The following is a 22,884-nucleotide window of genomic DNA, read 5'->3' as shown; positions in this document are numbered from 1 at the left end:
GGAGTTTGGTAGAGTTCTGAAGATGCCATTCGCACTCAGTAGGCCCAAGCTTTAGGACTACCAGAACAGAGTAGATTCTCAATCTTTTTCTTTGCTCCATGAGCTTTTATGGATGTGAAAGTGAGGATAACTTTCTTCTTGTGCTCTTGGCTCTTCTTGGCTCCTCGAGTGGTCCTCCAAATAGCATCCAAGGAAAGGTAGGTAAGGAAGAATAAGACTCAGTAAACTGAAGAAGTGAAAGAGACCTGGGGAGAGGGACAATGGAAGAGGCCAATAACGTGAGGATGAAAGGGAGGACATGGGCAGCAGCAGGTGAAAGAGGGCAGGTTAGTGAGAATACTTAAAACACTGAAGGAGAAAGAATGGGAGGAAAAAGGGATAGGAGCACAAGGGCAAAATGATCTCTTAAAAGCTACATAATAATCCTCTATAAAATGTGGAGTTGCATCCAGGAGTATCTAGTCACTTTAAGGTCTTGTCATTACATTTCTGTGATCACACAGCAACAGTGTACATCTTGTACTGCTGCTCCTTTTTAATCCATGAGGAGAATGACACTACTTCTAGTACCCATTAAAACAAATAAGAGAGATATCTAAGACTGAACTTTCTGTTGTTCTAGTAAGTGGAACATTTTATTTAACTTGCCTTTTTAAGTAAGACAGCATATTGGAGTATGAATGTATATTAAAGGAAAATCTGCAAACATGAAAAAAATTAGTCAAAAGGAGGTTTGTAGGTAGAAACAGTGTGAGATAATTTTGATAGCTTGTCTAGTTGTTCCTGTGTTATTTTGACTATCTCTGACAGAAAGTAGTTGGTTTCCCTGATCTAAGTGTCTAAATGCAGTTTTACTAATTAAACTCTCAGTAATTCTTCTTCAGGCTTTGAAGTATGCTGCTTCCATATCAGACCTGAAGAAGGGCTTGTGTGTGTGAAAGCCTGTCTGTGTTTCCCAACAATACCAATTGCTGCAGAGCCAGTTGTGAAGAACCTGACTCTTATCTTCTTGAGAACCTCTGTGTAGGTGTTGGAAGGTTGCTACTAGGTGCCCCCACAGCCACCTTCTCTCCAGGCTGAACAAGCCCAGTTCTCTCGTTAGTTTTCTTCCCGGTGTGCATACATTTTATAATGAGGTCTTTGTTCTCCCTTCTTCTTCCCAGCAGAGCCCTTGCCTGAGAATTTTTAGATTTTGTAATCACTGTTGGAAAAACTATATTTTAATCTGAGAAAATTTGGCCTTAAGCTGAAAGTAAATGTTTCATGAAAATGCTGTACTGTGACTGGAAACTATTTATAATCATTATGACATTTTATACAAATGTAAAACAATTTTTTTCTTTTTCCCGCTAGATATTAATCTTTTCTGTATTAATTAGCATCTTAGGATCATAAAGAAAACAAAAATTCTAATTACCTCTGTATTTCTTGTGCCTTCATTATTGGCTCCTTATGTACCTTTTCAAAACATTCATTTTAAAGCATCATGACTTTGATAGTCAACAAGACCCATGCAGCATGTACAGTGAATCGATCTCTACATCCTACTCCTACAACAGTAGCATCTAAAATATTCTGAATGCAAGAATTGGGCTGTTTTAATTCTCTAGAGACTGGAAGCTCTTTTTGTGCTGTGAATTCCATTTTTCCCTCAAGTTTTCAGTACAAAGCCATCAAGAATGAGATAGCTGGGTGATAGCTGGATAACCCCTGCGGTGACTGGTAAAAGCATTCTGGGGATTAATGACCTGGCCTAAATCTCATTGCAGACAGCAGAGTCTCCCCTACTGTCATGCTCCTCTAGTAATACCTGAGAGAAGTTGGCTATGTTGGAAGGAATCCTCTGGCCAGGATTACTCTGGCAGAATCACATTTGTGATACAAATAACAGCTTAAAATCTGATTTTAGTTTCATTCCAATGTAGTTTGATTTTTCAGAACAGGTATTTCATGGGTTCATAGATTTAAGCATAATGGTACTATTTCATCTAACTCTAATCTATCTTCTCCATTTCACAAGACATTAAATTGCATCCTTTTCTGCCTGAATATAGATCTAATGCTCTGTTTGCCTGAAGTGCATCCTCCCAGAAATGCATCCACCTGAGAGACATAAAGAGTCACAGAATCCCTCATTTCTCTTGGTATTTTTCTTTACTAATAAATGAGTTTCACTAATATAGAATAATGCTTAGTTTCCATTTTGAAGTCAGTTTTTCCTTCAGTTTCCTCCTTCGATTCTTTTTTTTTTTCCCCGTAAATTGAGCTCTTAAGAATTCTTGCCCTATGAATATATCATTAAATATTGATTGCTATCTCTCACACACACTAAATAAAAGTTTCTCATAATAAGATGGTTACCGTAGGACTCAGACGGTCTTTTTGCCTTGAGGATTGTAATTGGTTTTGGTACGGTTTTCTTAAAAAAATGAGAACTGCTCTTTGCAGAAGCAAATGTATTATTTGTTTCTTTAACGTTCTGCAGAGAGAAATACATATTTGGTAACGTTTTGCTTCTGCATTCACTGATCCCTTGTCACTTTTTTCCACTAGTATCGGCAGTGGAAGTTTATGTATATATGTTTATCTACCACAGGCCCTATATCCTATCAGTCCTCACTTTCCAAATCCTGCTCCTTCCCATCTGTCTCAGCCCCCCAATGTAGACATAGCCTGCATTACTTTTCCTTAGATGCCTAAATTTGCATTTGGCTGTATCAAAATGTAATTTATTTTAGAGATGCACTTGACAATGTAATGCGAACAACTTTTTGAAGTTCTGTTATTTATCGTAACAGGTAATTCGCAGGCTTCTTGGGAAATTATTTTATGTTTGTTCACAGATCACTGATGAAAATGGTTAAGACAATACTTACTACCTGTTGCTCTGGACACATTCCAGCACTGTCTTCTTCACCTTTTACTAATAATTTAGCAATGAAAACTACTTTTTCAGATGAATCAGTTTGGCAGTTTTTAATTCAATTAACATGTACTTTACTACTGTTGTATAACTCTAATATTTAATCAGGATATTCTGTGGTATCAAATTAGATGTTTAGCAAAATTCTGGGTTACATCTATATGAATTTTTCCATTATCAAACTTCTAATTGCATCAAAGAATATAATCAGGTTTGTTTGAAAAGACCTGGTTTCCATTGGAACATATTAGCTGACCTATAATTATATTCTCATCCTTTGATTTCTTACTGAATTGAATTCTGTGTAAGTGTTGTCTATTCTTTTGTCTGGGACATATACCCCAGTCTAACTAGCCTACAGCTACCTGAGTTATTAAGTTTCAGGGAGTAAGGGAGCTGCTAGAGGCATATCTAGTGGTACTCCTCTTGAACTTTATGATATATTCTGAAATTTATTCAAAACTAATAGCACCAGACCAAACATCCAAAACAACTTTTAGCAAGTGTTTTTATGTACTTCGTTTGGACCTGGTTATTTTAAATGTTTGTCTTGACTACGCATTGTTTGCCCTCTTTTTTGTTCCTTTGTAAGGTATTTATTTAATCAGCCTTCTGTTTTCAATTATTATCCTGCTTCTGTGCAAATACAGGACAAAAATATTTATAGAAGAATATTGTCAATGGAACATTAAAAAAAAAAAAAAATCTGGTTCATATCAGTACAAATTAAACCTTGAGTAGCTCTGGTATCACGATGCTTTTCTTCTACCTTTAGCAGCCATTTGCGCTGATTTCCGGGGCCTTTGCTGCTGCATTGGTGTAAAGCAATATCAAGCTGCTGGAACTTCTTCTGTTAGCACAAAAATGGAATATTCATTGTAACCAAGGCTACTTCTTTTCTTGAAGTCTGCTGTTTCTCTCTTTTTGTAAACAGGATCTTTATTCTAGCACTCCAGTATCTCTGCAGTAACTGATAAAGGTGGCTTTTCATTCTTTAGCTTGCAGTACCTGCAGATGCATTTTAAGGAACTCTCAAATCTTTTAACTGATAGCTTTCTCCTTTGTACTCTTGGATTTAGCAGCATTCAAAGCATGAGCACACAAATTGACAGCTCCACTGCAGATTTGTGTTGATGACTACCTTTGATAGTCACAAAGATAGACTTGGATCAACCCAACTCCTAGAAGCCGTAAGGCAAACCAAGGTCATCAGCTTGCACTTGTTGAAATGCTGTGTGGAAGCTGAAGAATTTAAACATAGAACAAAGATAATTTGACAGTGTATCTTGACAATATATTTATGAGAAAGGTGAAGTGGGCAAGGTGTTACTGCCTTTCTTGTTGATACAAAGTACAATAATAATCACAAGTAGAGAAGGAAGAAATGGCAATTTCCAGCCGTGATTTTTTTTTTTTTTTTTTTAAGTTACATTCAGGTAGTATTAGGATCAATGGGATTGGTCCAAATTTCAATTTTTAGTCAAGCAACATTAGCTGATTATGGAATATAATGCATAGCTAAAGAGTATAAATAAACCATTCTGTGAGCTTAAAAAAAGTAGGAAGGAAAAATTATACTAGTGTGAGAATATTTAATTGAAATAATGGAGTAGAGTATATCAGTGTAATCTACAGATGTAAAGAAGCAAATTTGATGGTACAGAAAACAGGAAAATAAAAAAGAGTGATCATCAAAGACAAGGGAATGCTTTCAGGGGTGATTTTCAGATACTTAAAATTCTTATCTTGACTAGTAGTAAAATATTTTGAATTAAAATAACTTCAAAAAATCCTTTTTTTTTTTTTTTTTTTTTTTTTTTCTTTCTCGATGACTTTGACAGGTACATCAGTTCTGCTTTGGTTTCCTCTCAGTTTCAACTTAGCATAATTCTATCAAAGTAGAGTCATAGATCATGAAAACATGCTATTCCCTTTAAAGCTAAACAGTTTTGTGGGTTTGTTGTTGTTTATTTTATTTTCTGGTTTTTTAATAATATTTTCATTTCTCTTAATATTTTCCAAAACTTCATTTTATAAAATGCAGTTTAGTTTGCCATTGATTAATATCACTTCTTAAGTATTTCTGTAAATTTTATTGAGACATACATGTGCACTCTGGGGAGACAACTATCATGATAGAAAGTTATCAAGTAATGCTGTTAAGGCATTTTCAAGACCAATTTGACAGTACTTGATGATATTTTAATATTTAGTAGCTTTTATTCTTGGTCATCAATCACAGGCTCTTGTGTTACGCAGTTCACCCACTATGACATCATCATATATTGAAAAGCAACTTCTCCTACAGGTTTTTCCACCTAGTCACACAAAGCAGTACAAAAATTATCTGCCTCATGCACTGTGTCTTGGGGCTAAATTTAAAAAATAATACACCTGTTCCAAAGCATTAAGTAGATCTATTTCTAACTGTGCCTTTTTTACGTAATATCATAGTCCTATCACCTAACAAGAGATTATGTGATCTGAATGCTACTGACTTGACAGGTTTATGGCCATCATAAGCAACCAGGCATCTCCACTGTCTAGAACTTGGAATGAGACTAAAAGCCTTTTGACTGTGATTTATGGCCTAAATTCTCCCTGAAAGGCTTTATGCAACTTTAATAGAATCTTCTGTCACATCTTATGCTGAATGGTACCTATTTACCTAATTTCCTCAGAGATAATTTATGCTGGCATTTTATTTTATGGCAGAGCTAAACAAGTTTATACTTGTTGACAGCATCATAGGCAAAGACTTTATTTCAAACTTCCAAGTATAGGGTAGAAATTCAGGTCATGAACCATTTTTTCTTCCTACTAGTGTAGACTGGATTGAGTTAATGTGCTATGGGAAAGGACTTCAGCGTGATTCATTATAAAGATTTATAGAAAATAAATTAAAGAACAATAAGCTAACGTGGTCATATTTAAGCAAAAGTAAAGTGTCAGTTGTGACTTCTAACTGATAAATAATAGTTTAAGAGTCATAAAAATAGATATTTGTTTATTATATTAACCTAACCTGAAATGAAATTAAAGTGCATGTCACATCATAAGAACAGAATGGAATTTTGATAGAATTTGTATTGACATAATTATTTTAAAATTAGTTGAAGCAAAGAATAGATAACTTTGGGAAAAAAAAAAGCGTTTGTTTGCTTCACTGATAAAGGTTTATATATATTTATATTTGTATATAAAACCAACAAACCTGAATTTCTTATAAAATAAGAATAAAAGCAGATATGTTCCTAAACGTTTTCATTCTGCTTGATAATGGAAGTTGAGTAAAAAGTAAATCACCTTAGCCTCATATCCACTTTCAGCACTATTCTTTCTAAAATAAAAATAATAATTAAAAGTTTCTGTGGCTCAGCAACCAGATAGTAGTGACGGTATAGATTTACCCTGTAACGTAAGGGCATGTGTTTATACATTAGAGATATGAGGAAAAAGAGTAGGATAACGTTCTCTTTATAATGTGTATATGATTAACCAGTACAGTTGCCAATGGTGGTGGCTATCAGTGAAGTAAGCAGGCAGCATCCCTTCAAACATCTTGAGATTACTTTTTTACGCAATTAAAAGTACAGCAGATTATGGTGGGACAATTCTGAAAAATAATGTTGAGTTCCACATTTTTGCCATATGATCTTACTGCGTCTTCCTCATTGTCCTGTTTTCTGTTAAATCTACTTGTAACCTCTTGGTCTTATGGTATTGAAGGCTTGGAAAGGGGCAGTGGTATCCTATCTGATGGTGCGAAGTCTGGCACAATGAGCTGATATGAAACTCTTGATTTTTATTTATCAGCTGTTACGTTCTGATAGAAATTCAAGTAAAATATTTACAGAATTTTAAACACAAAGCTTGTGTTTTGATGAGACAAAACCTGGAACTGACAACAGTTCATGAATAGTCTTTATTTGCATTTCAGAAGATATCAGCAGATTTTTTTCCCCCCTGTATATTGGAATAATATATAATGCAGAAAAGATGTCTTCCTGCTGTTTTTCCCTCTTCTTAAAGCCATTTTAAACTGCTTTGCTCTCTTAGTGCAGCAAGCTAGGAAATTTTTCAGATGTTAAGGTTTTAATGGATATCTGTTTTGTTTATGAGTGCCAGTACAACAAAATAACATTTTATGAAAACATTTTATTTAGCTTTCATGACATGTAATGCCAGGAGAAAAGAAAGGAAAATTTCAGATTATTTAACCACACATACATAAAATAGGTACAAAAGAATGACAGTTTATAATTTAAAAAAAAATAAATTAAAAAAGTTAATAGATTTTCAAAGCTTATTCAGCATTTTATTGGATAATGACCACTGAAGCATGTGATAGAAGAGGGAAAACTGTTTCTGGAAAAAAATGAAGTATTGTACTTCAAGAACAAGTTTCTTTTCTGAATCTTATTGCCCTGATATTGTTTTTCTCTGGATATATATAGTATTGTGTGCTGATTACTGATAATGTGAACATCTAATTATATTGCCAAAAGGAAGCAGAAGAGCTACATTTAATCTCCAAACTCACTGAATATATATATATATTCACACACCCATACTTTACTTCCAGCTGTTATGCCTTAAATGTTTGGAAAAAAGAAAAGTAGGAAGGAGGAACACTGTAGTTGACATAGTTGGAAGCTTTGATATTGGCTGTTGAGACAGAAAAGTAAGCGTAATCTCATTTATTACCAATGTGATAAGAAGGAGTAGGATACAGAATTTATTTGGAAAGTGACGTTGTAGTACCCTCTTATTCATTTAGTAACAGAAATACCCTGGATTTTTGCACTTGTTGTTTCTATCCAAAGGGGATAAGAATCTGTACTGCTGTTACAGTCTGCTGCAGAATTTCATGAAGTACTAAGGACAGAATTTACTGAAAAATGTGCAACCTATTAACATTCAGCCAACATAGAAAATGAATAACAAAGATGAAGAGTAGGCTTTCAGATGTTATGTTAGCTACTCATAATCAAAGGCTGGGTCTGAGCACAAAAGCATAGAATAGCTATGTAAGGACCATGAAGAGTGATTTTTATGGAGCTGTAAGTGTGCTTTAAAAAAAAAAAAAAGAAATAATCTTTCAGGAAAACATGCACTGTTCTGCGCTAGGTGGGTGGGAGGTGAGAGAGGCATGGTGCAGGCTTCTTTTTGGATGTCAATATAAAAGGCCCAACCACAAATGGTGTAATAAAATAGCTGTTTTAATAAGATGGAATAAAAAGATATAGATAGTGATTGACTCATGTCCCTCTAGATGCTGGGTACCCTGCATTTATGACACATCAGATGAACTCTGGATGGATTTTCCCATGGCATGCTGCGCAGATCCTGTCATGGAGAGGTTCCCTCTCCCTCCCATGCTGTGCTGGCTTTTATCTTGTGTAACAAAACCATATATCTTCTGACAGGTTGCAATGTTATCTCTGTCATAACACCCACCAGTGTGCAGCGCAAGATATTATAGTCATTCCAGCATACACCCTTGCGGCAGCTACCCATGCTAACGTACAGGCTTCTCAGGCCTTAAGCAGAAGGCCCAGTGTAGCAGGCATAGCCTGCTCAAGGTCACTAACTCCTTGAATACAATGTCTTCTGCAAGGCTCCCAGTACATCTCCTGATATTATTTAATAACTGTATGCTGTCTGAATAACCACCTTTTTACAAATCAGGGGAATAGAGCACAAGAGAAGATGGTGGTATTCTGTCTTTAAAACCAGAAAATTTTACTGCAATCTATCAATAATTATGTATTTTTACATCTTGAAGTTTATAAATGTGTGAGAATTTAGTATAGGATATGGCTGAAGATGTTAATTTTTGCTTAACCAAAAAGGAAGGTAAACAACATGTTCCTTGGCATACTTTCCATCTACATATGTTGTAGTTGTTCCAGCATTGCAATCTTTATCTCAAGACTGGACATCTTTCTTGAATACAAGTTATAGGACTGATTAAAAAAATGTGAGGTTTCGTGATCTGTATTAGGTGAGGTGATGGCTGTTATTTATGATTTTATATTGCACTCTTTAAATAATGTCTCATTTTTCTTCAAACTGATTTGTTAATTTTAAAATTAGTAAGTGTGGGGCTTTTGGAGCACTCTTCCCACCCCTTTTGTTTTGAGCAGCTCTCAGAACCATACATATCATTTTGCATTAACACAAATTAATGTGTTCTGTACTTAGCATCTTAAATCATTTCATTTGATGCTGTGCAGTTATGCACAGTTGAATAATTGTAATTACTTTTTATTTTCTTTCCTATGTCACCCCTAGAAAAAAAAAACTGATAAAAAGTAGAACTTTATGGCTAAATTTACGGGACCTCAAGTGCCATATATTATATGGTTCTTTCCTCACAATGTGAAGAGAAAACTAATTTTAAAAAAAACCCCTCCAGGTCGCCCTGGGGAAATTAATTTGCTTTATTACAGAAAAAAGACTATATAAGATGACATACACAAACACAGAACTGTCATCTGAATATAGAGAGACTGTCTGGGCATGCCAGGATAAAGTTAGAAGTTCCAAAACCCATGTGGAGCTGAATCTGGTGAGGGACATAAAGGGCAAAAGATGGGCTTCTATGGAGACATCAGCAGCAAAAAGACGACTAGGGAAAATATGGGCCTGCTGCGGAGTGGGGCAGGGGACCTGGTGACAGAGGGCATGGAAGGGGCCAAGTTGTACTGAAGGTCATCTTCACATCAGTCTTTACTGGCAAAACTGTCCCCAGGAATGTGAGACCAGTGGGAAAGTCTGTGAAGGAAGTCTTCCTCTGGCAGCGAAGCCTTACCTGTGGTGGATAGGAGCAGGGTAGAGACCATTTAAACAAACTGGACATTCACAGGTCAAAGGGCCTGGATAGGATGCACCCACAAATGCTGGGCAAGCTGGCCCATGGTATTACAAGGTCACTCTTGATAATCTTTGAAGTATCGTGGTGATCAGGGGAGGTTTCTGCAGGCTGGAAGAAAGTCAGTGTCACTTTTCAAGAAGGGTAAGAAGGAGAATCCAAGACATGATAGGCCCATCAGACTCACCTTGATCCCTGGGAAGGAGACGGAGCAAATAACCCTGGAAACCATTCCCAAAAACATGAAGGACAAGAAGGTCTTTAGGATCAGTCAGCACAGATTTATGAAGAGGAAATAACGCCTGGTCAACCTGACAGCCTTCTGCAATCAGGTGACTGGCAGGGTGGATGAGGGGAGGAGTGGATGTTATTTATCTTGTCCTTAGAAATGCTTTGGATGCTGTCTTCCATGACACCCTCAAAGACAAACTGATTAAGTACAGGCTAGATGCACAGATGGTGATGTGAATTGAAAACTGGCTGAACTACCAGGCCCAAAGGTTGTGATCAGTGCCACCAGTTCTACCCAGAGGCCAGTCACCTGTGGCATACCCCAGGGCTGTTTCTTTCCTCCTTCTGTCTGTCAAAGTACATATGACCGATTTAACACTTCAACAAAGGGAAACAAACGTAAGCACCTTAGCATACCCTCTTTGAAGTTGTCAGCTTTTATACAGAAAGTCTTGATGGCATAGTGCTCACAAAGCAGGTGCCATATTTAGTTGATGGGAAGGACAGTACTATATTATCCCAATTTCTTCTTTTGGTCATGGAATATCTTTGGGGAGACTTCAGTTGCTTTCATCCTGCAGTGAAAAAAATATTTTCTGTAACTCTAAAGCCATAAGGATATAGTTCTCTCTTAAATGTTCTTTTTATACAAATCAACACCTTTTTCTTCTTGTCTAAACTAAAATAACTCAAGATCTCTTAAACTTTTCAGTTCATTCCTTCTGTAGTTGCAGTACTGATGATCTACTGATTAGGTCTTTATTTAAAAAATAATTGCTATCAATAAAACATCAAACTAATATTCCATCTCATGACTGCAAGTTATAGTCAGAGGTCTAGTTTAGGAGAATAATCAAATAGTTTAAACATAAGAGGCCAAACGTGATTTAAAAGAGACATGTTAAATACTCTGTGTCTGCCACTGAAATATACAGTAAACCAATTCCATTTTGTGCTGTCAGTACTGGATATAAATCTAAGAGTCATACTGGTGTTAGCAATTTAGTCACCAAGAAATTTCATTCAAAGCAGCTGGATGTCTGGAGGACACATACTCAGCCTATGTAGTCAAGACTTCCTTCAAAGCTAGTCTCTCCTGAAGGTAACAACCTGAAATCAGAAGAGCAAGTATACAGGCAGACGATTGAGAAAAAAATTTAAAACATGTTGACTGAATTTTGACCTTAGCAGCAGTTCAACAGAAATTCCGCCTCCTGATGTAAAGGTTTACTACTCAGCTTGAGTAAGTGACAAGATGGCACACTGCATTAATCCTGGCTTTTTGCAGTTTATTGAATCCTAACTGTCCAAATATTAAAGGAAAGGCAAGGATGATATTTGAAAATAATGCACACATAATAGTCCAGAGAATTAAGCTGGTTTAAAGATAATAAAACACAGACTGATCATGCCTGAAAGCTGCACTGATGTTCTGTGTTGGGAAAGGGGAACTTTTTTATTCTAGTATCCAGTATCACTTCAACAGTATTACTGCTACTTTCTACTTATATGGGGATCTCTCATTTGTACACTTCAAAACTGAAGGTAAAAAGTAACCATCATCTCCATTTTATCAAGGGATAACTGAGTGACACAATTTAAATACTATGTCTAAGGTTATATAATGAAGTAGCTTTGTTGAGAGAATTTGTAAAGAAAAATCAGGAGACAAAAAATAGTAGAGGAGAGGGAGAGAAAAAGCAAAAGCCCATTAGCTCTGTTATCCTAAGCCTCTGAAACATGAGCTTGTCAGAAAGTAGATTGACACTTTTTCCAAGGACTCTTCTACATATTTGGAGCTCTGTATATTCTTTCAGAACACAAGAACAAGAGAAATGCTGGACTGCATGAGGCAAAAAGCCCATCTTGGTCCCGTCTGCAGCAGTGCCAAGTAAAAGATGCTGGGGAAAATCATAGTATCCGGGACTTTTCTGGAGTGATGGTTGTTCCTGTTTCTACTCTTAACCTTGAGCAGTCAGCAGTTGAGGGACTTTTGTGTGCCACCATCATTTTTAGTAATGTGTCTTCCATTACTTTTTGCAAACTTTTTTTTTAAAGCACATTTAGCTTTTGCAACACTGTGTTTCAATGAACATCACAATTTCTTTATGTTTATGTGTGTCATATATGTGTTTTCTGTGTTGTATTCCTTTCCTTTAAATTTTTCTCTATTTCTTAAGATCATTACTTTACAAAACACTTCGGTTTTCAGTGATGATGTTTTAAACAATTTATTCCATGGCATGCTGAGCTCTCAATATTTAAAATTTGCAAAATTATATTTGCTTTCTTTTTATTCTCCCCAGGCAGAAAGAGCAATATTAGAATAATTAGTTTTCATTGATCTCAAAGGTCTAAAGTCCAATTGTAAACGAGATGGCCAAATACAACTTAGGTTTTCACGGAAAAAACAACTTAAACGCTTAGTGTGTTACCATGCCATCTTATAGTTCCCATCTTGGTCTTCCAAAGATAATGACAAAAATTGTACAGCATGACAACTTTGGTAGCATGGCTGTGTTACAGCAATACAGAAGAATATCGTATGCGTTTGGGTTTTGCATGTTTCTCTTCATAACGATGTCCTGAAATAAATCTCTTCAAAATCCAGTGCTTAAAGGAAATTATGAAAATTACATTACCTGTAATTAATATACATAATTCATGTGTATGCCAACTCCACGAGCTTTTTGTAATCGATTATGAAACACACTATTGATAAAGGCTAATGGAGTTAACCGGGGGGGGGGGGAGGGGTGACAGGGGGTGATGGGGTTTACTCTAACCCAAATAACTATGATGGCTAATCACAATTTTGTCATGTGACATAGAGAACTTTATTTAATCTTATTGTTAATTCACTATTTCCATTGGTTTACCTGTAGAAGTATTTTAGTGAATCAGAGGTTAAAGCATCATAATTATTTCAGAATTGATATATCATTTCATGTTTATTTGTGTTTTCTGTTCTTTCTCTTTCTTACATGCTGCAGTTGCAAACATATTGTGGCGAGAGCAAGGTACTAATACAGATGGCTTTTTCTATTTTCTATATTACAATGAAATGCTCATCTATTGTTCATTTTGTGTGTTTGTTTTGGGTTTTTTTGTTCATACTCTACAGTTACAGTAGTTGCCTCCCCCCTTGCAACATTTGAGGGATTTGATTTAAAGAAAAAAAATAGTGGAAAATAATCCTTTAAATGCTCATGCCTTTGTGAACTGCTTTTCCATTTGGAGAGAGAGAAGGAAATAAGCTGTTAAAAAATTTCAGACCATTACAATGGAAGCTCAGATTTAAAATGTAGACCTTTAACTTTTGTTTGTTTGCTGACATGATAAAGCATCTAACCAATCAGCCTATATGTTGTTGGGATTGGTCTTCCTGTACAAATCACTCTTATTTGACAAAATTATAATCTTAAACAGTTTAATTAAAATTGAGGTACCTGTCGTTGCTTAATGAGACAAAGCATTTTCTTCTTATACTCAGGAAGGGTTTGTAGATGTTGGGAGGGGATGGAGCTTTGTGGTTTGTGACCAACTGAAGGATAAATATGAATACAGACAGTATCAAGTGTCAATAGCATAGAAAGCATGGAAAGTACATTTTACTGACAAAGATAGATATTAATTTTAATATATATAAGATAATCTTATAAAGCGTATTGCAGAAAAATATCATAATTGAAGTGTTGTCAGGAGCTCTCATTTCATTGCTCTAAGTAGGCTGTTCTTCATTTAAAGTTGCAATTTAGGAATTAATGTATTCAGGAATAGGAAATTTTTCAATTATTTCCATTCGAAGATTGATGATACTGTAAGTGGATCAGGCTTTGCTATGAATGCATGCTGCAAATGGTATTTTTACATGTTTCTTAAAGATTTATTTTAAATTAATTTAAAGTTTCAAAAATTTGATATTTCATTTGCCTAATTACATAGTAACCTTTGGCATATCCCAGTGTGTTTATAAATATGAAATAGTATTATATATTCCTGTTTTACTGATTGCTCAGCTGGTATAAACAATCAGTTCCCTGATTTTAGTGGTACTCAGCTGTGATCCTCCTGCTCTGTTGGCCTTGCAGAGTACAAATCACATGTTCAGAGTTTCATACAATTCCACTGTTAACAATTCAACTGATGCACAACAAGATTCTAACACCAAAGTTTTCAAATGTATGGTGTTCTCACTGCTTATTGGGAAGGTACCACTTGCGTTTTATGTTGTGTTTTATCTTGAATAAAACTGAAAACGTAATTGGCACCCCCATGATTTTTTAGAGGATTGTCTTTTCAAGTCAAGTCCTTTGTTGCTGTCAGTGATTAGAAAGCACCTAGGGAAACTTAAACTCTGTGACAATAAAGACCAATTAAATATAGTAGCTTACCAGGGTGCTTATAGTAAAGACATTCAAATTTCTCTGTGGCTACTGTGAAACTAAACAGAAAGCAATTTATAGTAGAGATTGAGAATGTGAAGTGACAATATCATCTTCTAGAGCACATTTTCTTGATCTCTCCTGCGTTTCTTATTGGCCAATCCTTGTGTTTCCAACAAATATTTTTACTGGTTGCAATGTCAGAATTCATTTACAAGAAAGCAATACCCTGAAGATGCCAATAAGCATCACCACTAACTTCTCTGGGCCATGCATACTCTGTTATTTTCTGTTATCTAAGTATTAACCGATCGGAAGGGAGGGATGGGTGATTAGTAGGACAATTAAGATCGTGAAACCATAAATAGGCTTTAGTGCCTGCACTGCATATTTGTATAAGGGGTACACAAAAGCCTTATCACAGCTGCTTGTTTGTGTAAGTGTAAAAAGAGTATATGTCAGAAAATCTGAAAGGACTTTGAAGGTACATTAATTTGTATTACAATAATAATACAAAACATACATACGCATAAATATATCCATATATTAATCTAGATGAAAAAAAAAACCCCAAAACCACCACAATTTTTTTCAAATCAGTGTTAGGCAGTTTTAAATATAGATTCAGTCTAAATGAAGCAAATATATTTGCATTTATTGTTGTCGCTTCTGGCACTGTATTATAAATGTGCTGGGTTGGTTTTGGTTTGGTGGGGAGAGGGCTGCAAAATTACGTCAGATGTCTTTAGAGGAATAGCTCCTGTAGTTGTGAAGAAGTGGCTTGCCTAAGTGATTAGATACTTGTATAGACTAGATATTTATACAGATATTTGTAGACACATGCTCAAAGGAAGAGTTTAGGGATCGTAATAACTGGGAAGGGGGGATATAGACCACCCAACCAGTATGAAGAGGCAGACAAAATATTCTGTAAGCAGCTGGGAGAAGTCTTACAATCTCTAGCCCTTGTTCTTGTGGGGGACTTCGACTTACCAGACGCCTGCTTCAAATACAATACAGTGGAGAGGAAACAGTCTAGGAGGCTCCTGGAGTGTGTGGAAGATAACTGCCTGACACAGCTGGTGAGGGAGCCAACTAGGGAAGGTGCCCTGCTGGACCTGCTGTTTGCGAACATATAAGGATTGATGGATGATGTGACGGTTGGAGGCCATCTTGGGCATATCGATCATGAAATAGAGTTTGTGATTCTTGGAGAAGTAAGGAGGGGGTCAGCAGAACTGCCACCTTGGACTTTCGGAGGGCAGACTTTGACCTGTTCAGGAACCTCATTGACAGGGTCCCTTGGGAAGCAGCCCTGAAGGGCGAAGGAGTCCAGGAACGCTGGACGTTCTTCAAGAACGAAATCTTAAAGGTGCAAGAGCAGGCTGTCCCCATGTGCCGAAAGACGAGCTGGCGGGGGGAGAAGACCGGCCTGGCTGAACAGAGAGCTTTGGCTGGAACTCAGGAAAAAAAGGAGAGCCTACCACCTTTGGAAGAAGGGGCAGGCAGCTCAGGAGGACTACAAGGATGTTGTGAGGTTATGCAGGGAGAAAATTAGAAGGGCCAAAGCCCAACTAGAACTTAATCTGTCTGCTGCCATAGAAGACAATAAAATATGTTTCTATAAATATATTAGAAACAAAAGGAGGGCTAAGGAGAATCTCCGTCTTTCATTGGGTGCAGGGGGAAACATAGGGACAAAGGCTGAGGAAAAGGCTCAGGTACTTAATGCCTTCTTTGCCTCAGTCTTTAATAGTCAGAGCAGCTGTTCTCAGGGTACCCGGTCCCCCAAGCTGGGAGACAGGGACAGGGAGCACAGTGAAGCCCCCATAATCCAAGGGGAAATGGTTAGTGACCTGCTACACCACTTAGGCCCACACAAGTCTATGGGGCCAGATAGGATCCACCCAAGGGTACTGAGGGAGTTGGCAGAAGTGCTCACCAAGCCACTTTCTATCATCTATCAGCAGTCCTGGCTAACAGGGGAGGTCCCAGTTGACTGGAGGTTAGCAAATGTGACACCCATCTACAAGAAGGGCTGGAAGGAGGATCCAGGAAACTACAGGCCTGTCAGCCTGACCTTGGTACCGGGGAAGGTTATGGAGCAGACCATCTTGAGTGCCGTCACATGGCACATACAGGATGACCAGGGGATCAGGCTCAGCCAGCACGGGTTTATGAAAGGCAGGTCCTGCTTGGCTAGCCTGATCTCCTTCTATGACAAGGTGACCCACTTAGTGGATGAGGGAAAGGCTGTGGATGTTGGCTAGCTAGACTTTTGTGAAGCCTTTGACATGGTTTCCCACAGCATTCCCCTGGAGAAACTGGCTGCTCGTGGCTTGGACAGGCGTACTCTGCGCTGGGTAAAAAAACTGGCTGGATGGCCAGGCCAAAAGAATGGTGGTGAATGGAGTTAAATCCAGTTGGCGTCCGGTCACAAGTGGTGTTCCCCAGGGCTCAGTGTTGGGGCCAGTTCTGTTTATAACTTGATCAGTGATCTGGATGAGGGGATTGAGTGCACCCTCGGTAAGTTTGCAGACAACACCAAGTTGGGTTGGAGTGTTGATCTGCTGGAGGGTAGAAGGTCTCTACAGAGGGATCTGGACAGGCTGGATGGATGGGCCGAGGCCAACTGTATGAGGTTCAACAAGGCTAAGTGTCAGGTCCTGCACTTGGGTCACAACAACCCCATGCAATGCTACAGGCTTGGGGAAGAGTGGCTGGAGAGCTGCCTGGCCAAAAACAACCTGGGAGTGTTGGTCAACAGCTGGCTGAATATGAGCCAGCAGTGTGCCCAGGTGGCCAAGAAGGCCAATGACATCCTGGCTTGTATCGGGAATGGTGTGGCCAGCAGGACCAGGGAGGTGATGGTGCCCCTGTACTCAGCACTGGTGAGGCCGCACCTCGAGTACTGTGTTCAGTTTTGGGCCCCTCACTACAAGGACATCGAGGTGCTGGAGTGTGTCCAAAGAAGGGCAAGGAAGCTGGTGAAGGGTCTAGAGCTCAAGTCTTATGAGGAGTGGCTGAAGGAACTGGGGTTGTTTACCCTGGAGTAAAGGAGGCTGAGGGGAGACCTTATTGCTCTCTACAACTACCTGAAAGGAGGTTGTAGTGAGGTGGGGGTCGGTCTCTTCTCCCAACTAACAAGTGATAGGACAAGAGGAAATGGCCTCAAGTTGCACCAGGGGAGGTTTAGGTTGGATATTAGGAAAAATTTCTTCACTGAAAGGATAGTCAGGCACTGGACCAGGCTGCCCAGGGCAGTGGTTGAGTCTCCATCCCTGGAGGTATTTAAAAGAAGGGTAGATGTGGTGCTTAGGGACGTGGTTTAGTGGTGGACTTGGCAATGATAAGTTAATGGTTCGACTTGATGACCTTAAAGGTCTTTTCCAACCTCAACTATTCTATGATTCTATGATTATTTCATTGGATCCACAGGTAATGGTTCCTTATATGAACTGACTTCTATAGCTCAGTATTGAAATGGAAAAAGGACATTTCTTACTGTGTCTCCTTCTCCTCGAAGAACAGTTTGATTAACATTAGTATCCAGACATTGGAAATAAAGCCTTAAAAGTTTGGGACAGGTTACTATACACGAATATTATCTGCACATTGGAAAGCCTGCCTTGGAGTAGTGGCAACTACTAGAGGACGTTTTAAGAGTCTGTTTGTCAAATGTCTGTATCACTTGGGGCTATCAGCTGATTTACTTCCTCATGTTCTGATATTACGTATCGTGCTAATAACTATAATATACTTTAGTCAATGAGACCAGGAAGAATGGAAAACCTTGGTTTGTCCCCAGCCAGGTGTGCATATTTATTTATCACCAAGATACAGTAAGCCAGTTGGTCAGCTATAGATCTCTACACTGTGTTCACTAGTAGGAGCAGCCTAACCTCACTCAGACTTACCTGCAAATTCCAGCTGTTCTTACAGGATGCAATGTCAGGCATTTTTTAAAGAAAGACCTTGACATATTATCTTACATAGGCTGTATCATTTACCTGCAAAGGCATACAAAAGTATCCCATTGGCCAGAGTGGGCATATTGCCCTTAGTGCACCTTATGCTCAGAGTACACGACTGGTAAGTTTTCCTTGAACCTGAGCCGGCTTCTATGCTACACCAAATGCAGCATAGGCAAATTCGTCTCCCGCTTTTTGGTAACCTATTAATAGATAGATCTGATATTAAATGAGGAAAATCCTGCTAGGAGACTGCCCCTTCTTTCTTTTGGGGAAAACTTGGCCAGACGTGGGAAATGATTACACAAGATTTCTCAAAGATAATTGAGCTTGCTTGTTCTGGGCATTGCCTGACAACCTTATGCATATTACTGCCTTTTAAATGACTTTATTACCTGTGTGATTCCTAACGGGGACTGGGAACTTTTATGTATGTGTGTACATACATACATCTACACACAAACACACACTTCCCTCCCCTCCTTAATGTTCTCATTATTTTATTTGATATTAAGATGTGTTCTCTCTCTGTTAACATAGGTTTTCCTTCAGAATTTTGGATAAGCAGAATTTCAGACTCAGATTTATGTTTCCTGGGGTTTATTCCCCTGTGTTCCTATACCAAATATTGTTATGTCAAGTGGAAGCTTAGGCCCTGTACCCAGGATACATGTACATTTTTGTCATTGTAGCCCACAGTTTAGCTGTCAGAGTTGGTTATAATGGTAATTTTATGAGTTCTGTGATTTTCTTCATACAATTTTACAAATATGAACTGATCATCCATCATAGCATCCACATAGCAAATCAACAACTGTTGTCTTAATTGGCACATGGTAAACTGAGGAGAATGTCCTTTTTTGTGGTCATGAGCATGAGCAGAGATACTATGAGACTTCATGCTACAGATCTGGTTCCCACCTCCACAAAACATTACATCATGCCTCTCATTCAGCAACATCGCAGTAGAAGGATTGAATAGTTCTATAAATGTTTGTGGCCCTTCAAACTTGGAATGAATATCTGCCCAACTCTGGCTTTCCAATGAAATACAATAGAGAATATTTCCTTTTCTGACTGAAAGAAATGTTAAATAAGGGTTTATAACAAAGATTCAGAACTTCGCTTTCAATGTTATACAGAAATTACTTTAACTCTTCCATGCCTCAGAAGAAGAAAAATAAGAATACATGGAGAATTTATACTAATTTGATTTCAGTGTAGATGATTTCACAATATCACTTTCATTACTGCAGCTGTCAAACTATATCTTTCTAAATCTCTATTCATAAAGACACTGTCTTGCCAATGGAGAAAACTACATGAAATTAATTCTGAATAATGCAACAGTTTTGTTTTAGTTTTACAACAAAAGATCCCATAGGATTAGCTGTATTAGCGCTGTGCACATTAACAAATTGATCTCATACCAAATATCTGATGAGGTTTTTAGTTCAAGACAACGATTTTCTTTTTTGTCATTATTTAATTTTATACATTTCAATGTGTTTTTGTTCCTAAGGTCTGGGAATTGGGAACATGTTTTATGTTTTTTATGAAGATGGCATCAAAGTAATACAACCAGTGGAATGTGAATTTCAGAGGCATATTAAGCCTAGTGAAAAACTCCTCGGTTTTCAGGCAAGTTATTTTTTTTTAAATGTATTTGTAGTGTTTTCTCAATTATAGTTTTCTTTAAATAAGAATTTATTATTGCTAGTTTAGTGTTTTCTGCTTGATAAATTCAGACATGTCTTCTCAAATAATAAGTAACTTATAATGGTGGACTCAAAATTTCCTGTATTTTCTTTGATCAAATCCAAACTTTCAATCTCTCTTTTAGATTGAGTATTCCTTCTATACTTTTAAAACCCTTCATTTTCTTTGGCTGTCTTTCTCTTTTCCCAATCCTTTCCTTTAACAGCTCTCTACTCTTTATTTCTGGTTTGGTGGTGGTTGTTTTTTTTCCTCTCTCCCCCTGTTAAATGCATCTCTGTGAATCAGGGATCGATTCTCTCTCTATTAAATATAAAATCTAGAGTTATCATTTTTAATGGTTTCTTTTTCTCCACTGGATGTTTGTCTATATTAAACTGTCAGCTATCATGAGATAAATCCCTATCCTGTTAAACACTCTTATAGCTCCATGGAATTTAGTAGAGATGATTGATACTTTGACTTCAACTTACAATTCATATAAGTAGTTTCAATAACTTCATTGTTAACAGATTTATAGCTGATTTCACCAAATTCTGTGCATTTATGGAGTAGTTTCCATGTGTAGCATACATAAAAACAGTAGCGTATTCTCCACTTCAATTTATTCTTCCGTTGTTTTTCCTTTAGTGCTAATCAAATTGCCAGCTGACATGATGCATGTTCTCACAGGAACACTTCATACTAGTCACTACATTAAGACTTGTTCCATATGATCTATCACCTTTCAAAAATAGTAACTTTTTCTCATTATTTGAATTTGAATGAGTGACCTTGAAATACGTAATGACCCGTGAGCTGTACACTTTGGGTTTTTTTCCCTAATACCTAAAGCACACTGAAATAACAGCAGAACTGTCTCAATGGAATTTGCCTCTTCAGTTATCATTATTGATGTCAAAGGCTGCTGTACTCAGCAGCAAGATTTATTTTAGTCTGAATAATTATGCTTTGAACAGCTAATCATACCTTGATTTGTGCTGCTTAAGTGAAATTAGGTTGACACCGCCAAAAATAAGCCAAAGAGCTTTTTTATGACTGTTTAATTCAAAAGCTGATTATTTAAGAAGTCTGTTAAAATTTTATTGGTCTAAAGTACAGCCTAGATTTTAAGTGTATTTTTATCAAAATGTGGTAATAATCAGGATGTATAAGTCAAATTTGTTTCCTTTTTGTAGCTTTCAAACCTAAAGTAGAATAATAATTACGTCTTTTGCCCCTGGGGGAAAAAAAAAAAAAAAAAGAGAGACTGGGAAAGTAGGCTACTTGATAAATTTCATTTTAAAGTAGGTATAGACTTGTCCTTCTTTGGATATCTTTGGTTTGTGGGTAGGTGTGGTAAATATATAGCCAGAAATTAAGCTTTGTACCTACATGTGTGTCATTTTGCCCATTAAATTCAACAATATTTCTACTTATTCCCCTGAACACTGAAAAAATCTTCTCTCACATATGGTGGTTAATAAATCTTTATTCCTGCAAGAGAAATCAGAAATATTTTGAACATATGTCCTTATGTTTTTCTACTCATAGTGACAGCATTGTTCACTCTGCATTCAAAAAAAAAAGGAAAAATTGACAAATAGTTTTCAGTAAAAAATTTTGAAATTTTGATAAAGGTCTTTAAAGATGACTTTCCTCCTAGAAGAAGGATGAAACATGAGTTTAAAAGAATTCCCTGCATATACTGCTAATGCTATGACAAAAGTAGTATATTCTTGAAAAAACTCATTGACTATGAAGCTTTAGACAACTGTTTCCTTTTTTGAAGAATATCATATCTTCCTCAAGCCTATTTGGAAAATCTATTTTCTCTAAATAAGAATAATAAAATAACTCAGTTCTGTCAGATCAGGATCAGATTTTTATCAAGTTCAGCGTGTGATTGTTTAGTGGTTCATGTCATAAATTTAGTGGTTCATGTCATAAATTACTCGTTAGTTCTCTTTGATGCTGTCGTATAACTTTACTAATCAGAGATGTTGGTATACTGACTGTTTTGAGGTGGCTTTACATAGCCTTTCACATCTATGGCAGCTATTGCTAATAAAATCTCCATCACACATCTCTTTAACATATACCTAAAGGAAACACATGCTTGCTTAAACCGCTCCCTTTACACTTTCCTGAATTAGCTGTTCAAGTGATAAGTAAAACCCTAATACACCTGTTTCATTGCCAAACATTTGCTAAAGTGTAAGAACATTTCTAAATTCCGCAGCACGGTTTAGGTACTAGATGTGTTGCAGAAAATGTCTGGATGGTGCACGTGATACTGCAGTGTTCCTCCCTAGGTTTCTTGTTTGCCTGCCAACAAAATAAATTACCCTTAGCCGAGCTCCTGTAAAAGAATGAACTCAGATGTTCTACATGGCATTGCATTGTATTGTGAACGAATGTTGCAGCAGTTACACATGTACATACTTAGGTATGCCAATTTTGCGAAAGGTAAATACAATTTCTCAATAACTATATACTTGAGAACCCTTATCTAAATATTTAATTGCCTCTTATGCCACTGAGTGTCAATACAGCAAAGCACTTTAGTGTGTGTTTAACATGGGAATCAATTAGACTTTCATTGTGTTTAAAATGAAGCAAAAGATTTAGTGCTTTACTGGATCATCATGGTTCAGAGGAATATAAAGAGCTTCCTCCTCTGCTTCCCAGAATCTCCTAAATTACTTGAATCTTCCAAATTAATATCAAATGAAAGTAGACTTTTATTAGGCTGATAGTGACAATTCTAGATGCATAGGGACAGAAATAAACTTATTTCTG

At 37.1% G+C, this 22,884-nt stretch overlaps 1 protein-coding gene across 3 annotated transcripts in view; it reads left to right on the top strand.

Moving 5' to 3' along the window:
* Window positions 1–22,884, top strand: part of FSTL5 (follistatin like 5) — a 362,482-nt gene that overhangs the window by 299,714 nt on the left and 39,884 nt on the right. For 2 of the 3 annotated variants that reach the window (XM_082314957.1, XM_082314955.1), the window contains exons 12-13: window positions 13,025–13,051; window positions 19,910–20,028. In XM_082314957.1, coding sequence (XP_082171083.1) covers window positions 13,025–13,051; window positions 19,910–20,028 — 146 coding nt within the window. The remainder of the gene's footprint in view (window positions 1–13,024; window positions 13,052–19,909; window positions 20,029–22,884) is intronic. The other variant, XM_082314956.1, reaches the window with a different exon arrangement.

Source organism: Platalea leucorodia, assembly GCF_965183815.1.
Source record: "Platalea leucorodia genome assembly, chromosome: 6".
Lineage (NCBI taxonomy): Eukaryota > Metazoa > Chordata > Aves > Pelecaniformes > Threskiornithidae > Platalea > Platalea leucorodia.
This window is presented reverse-complemented; position numbering and strand designations above follow the sequence as displayed.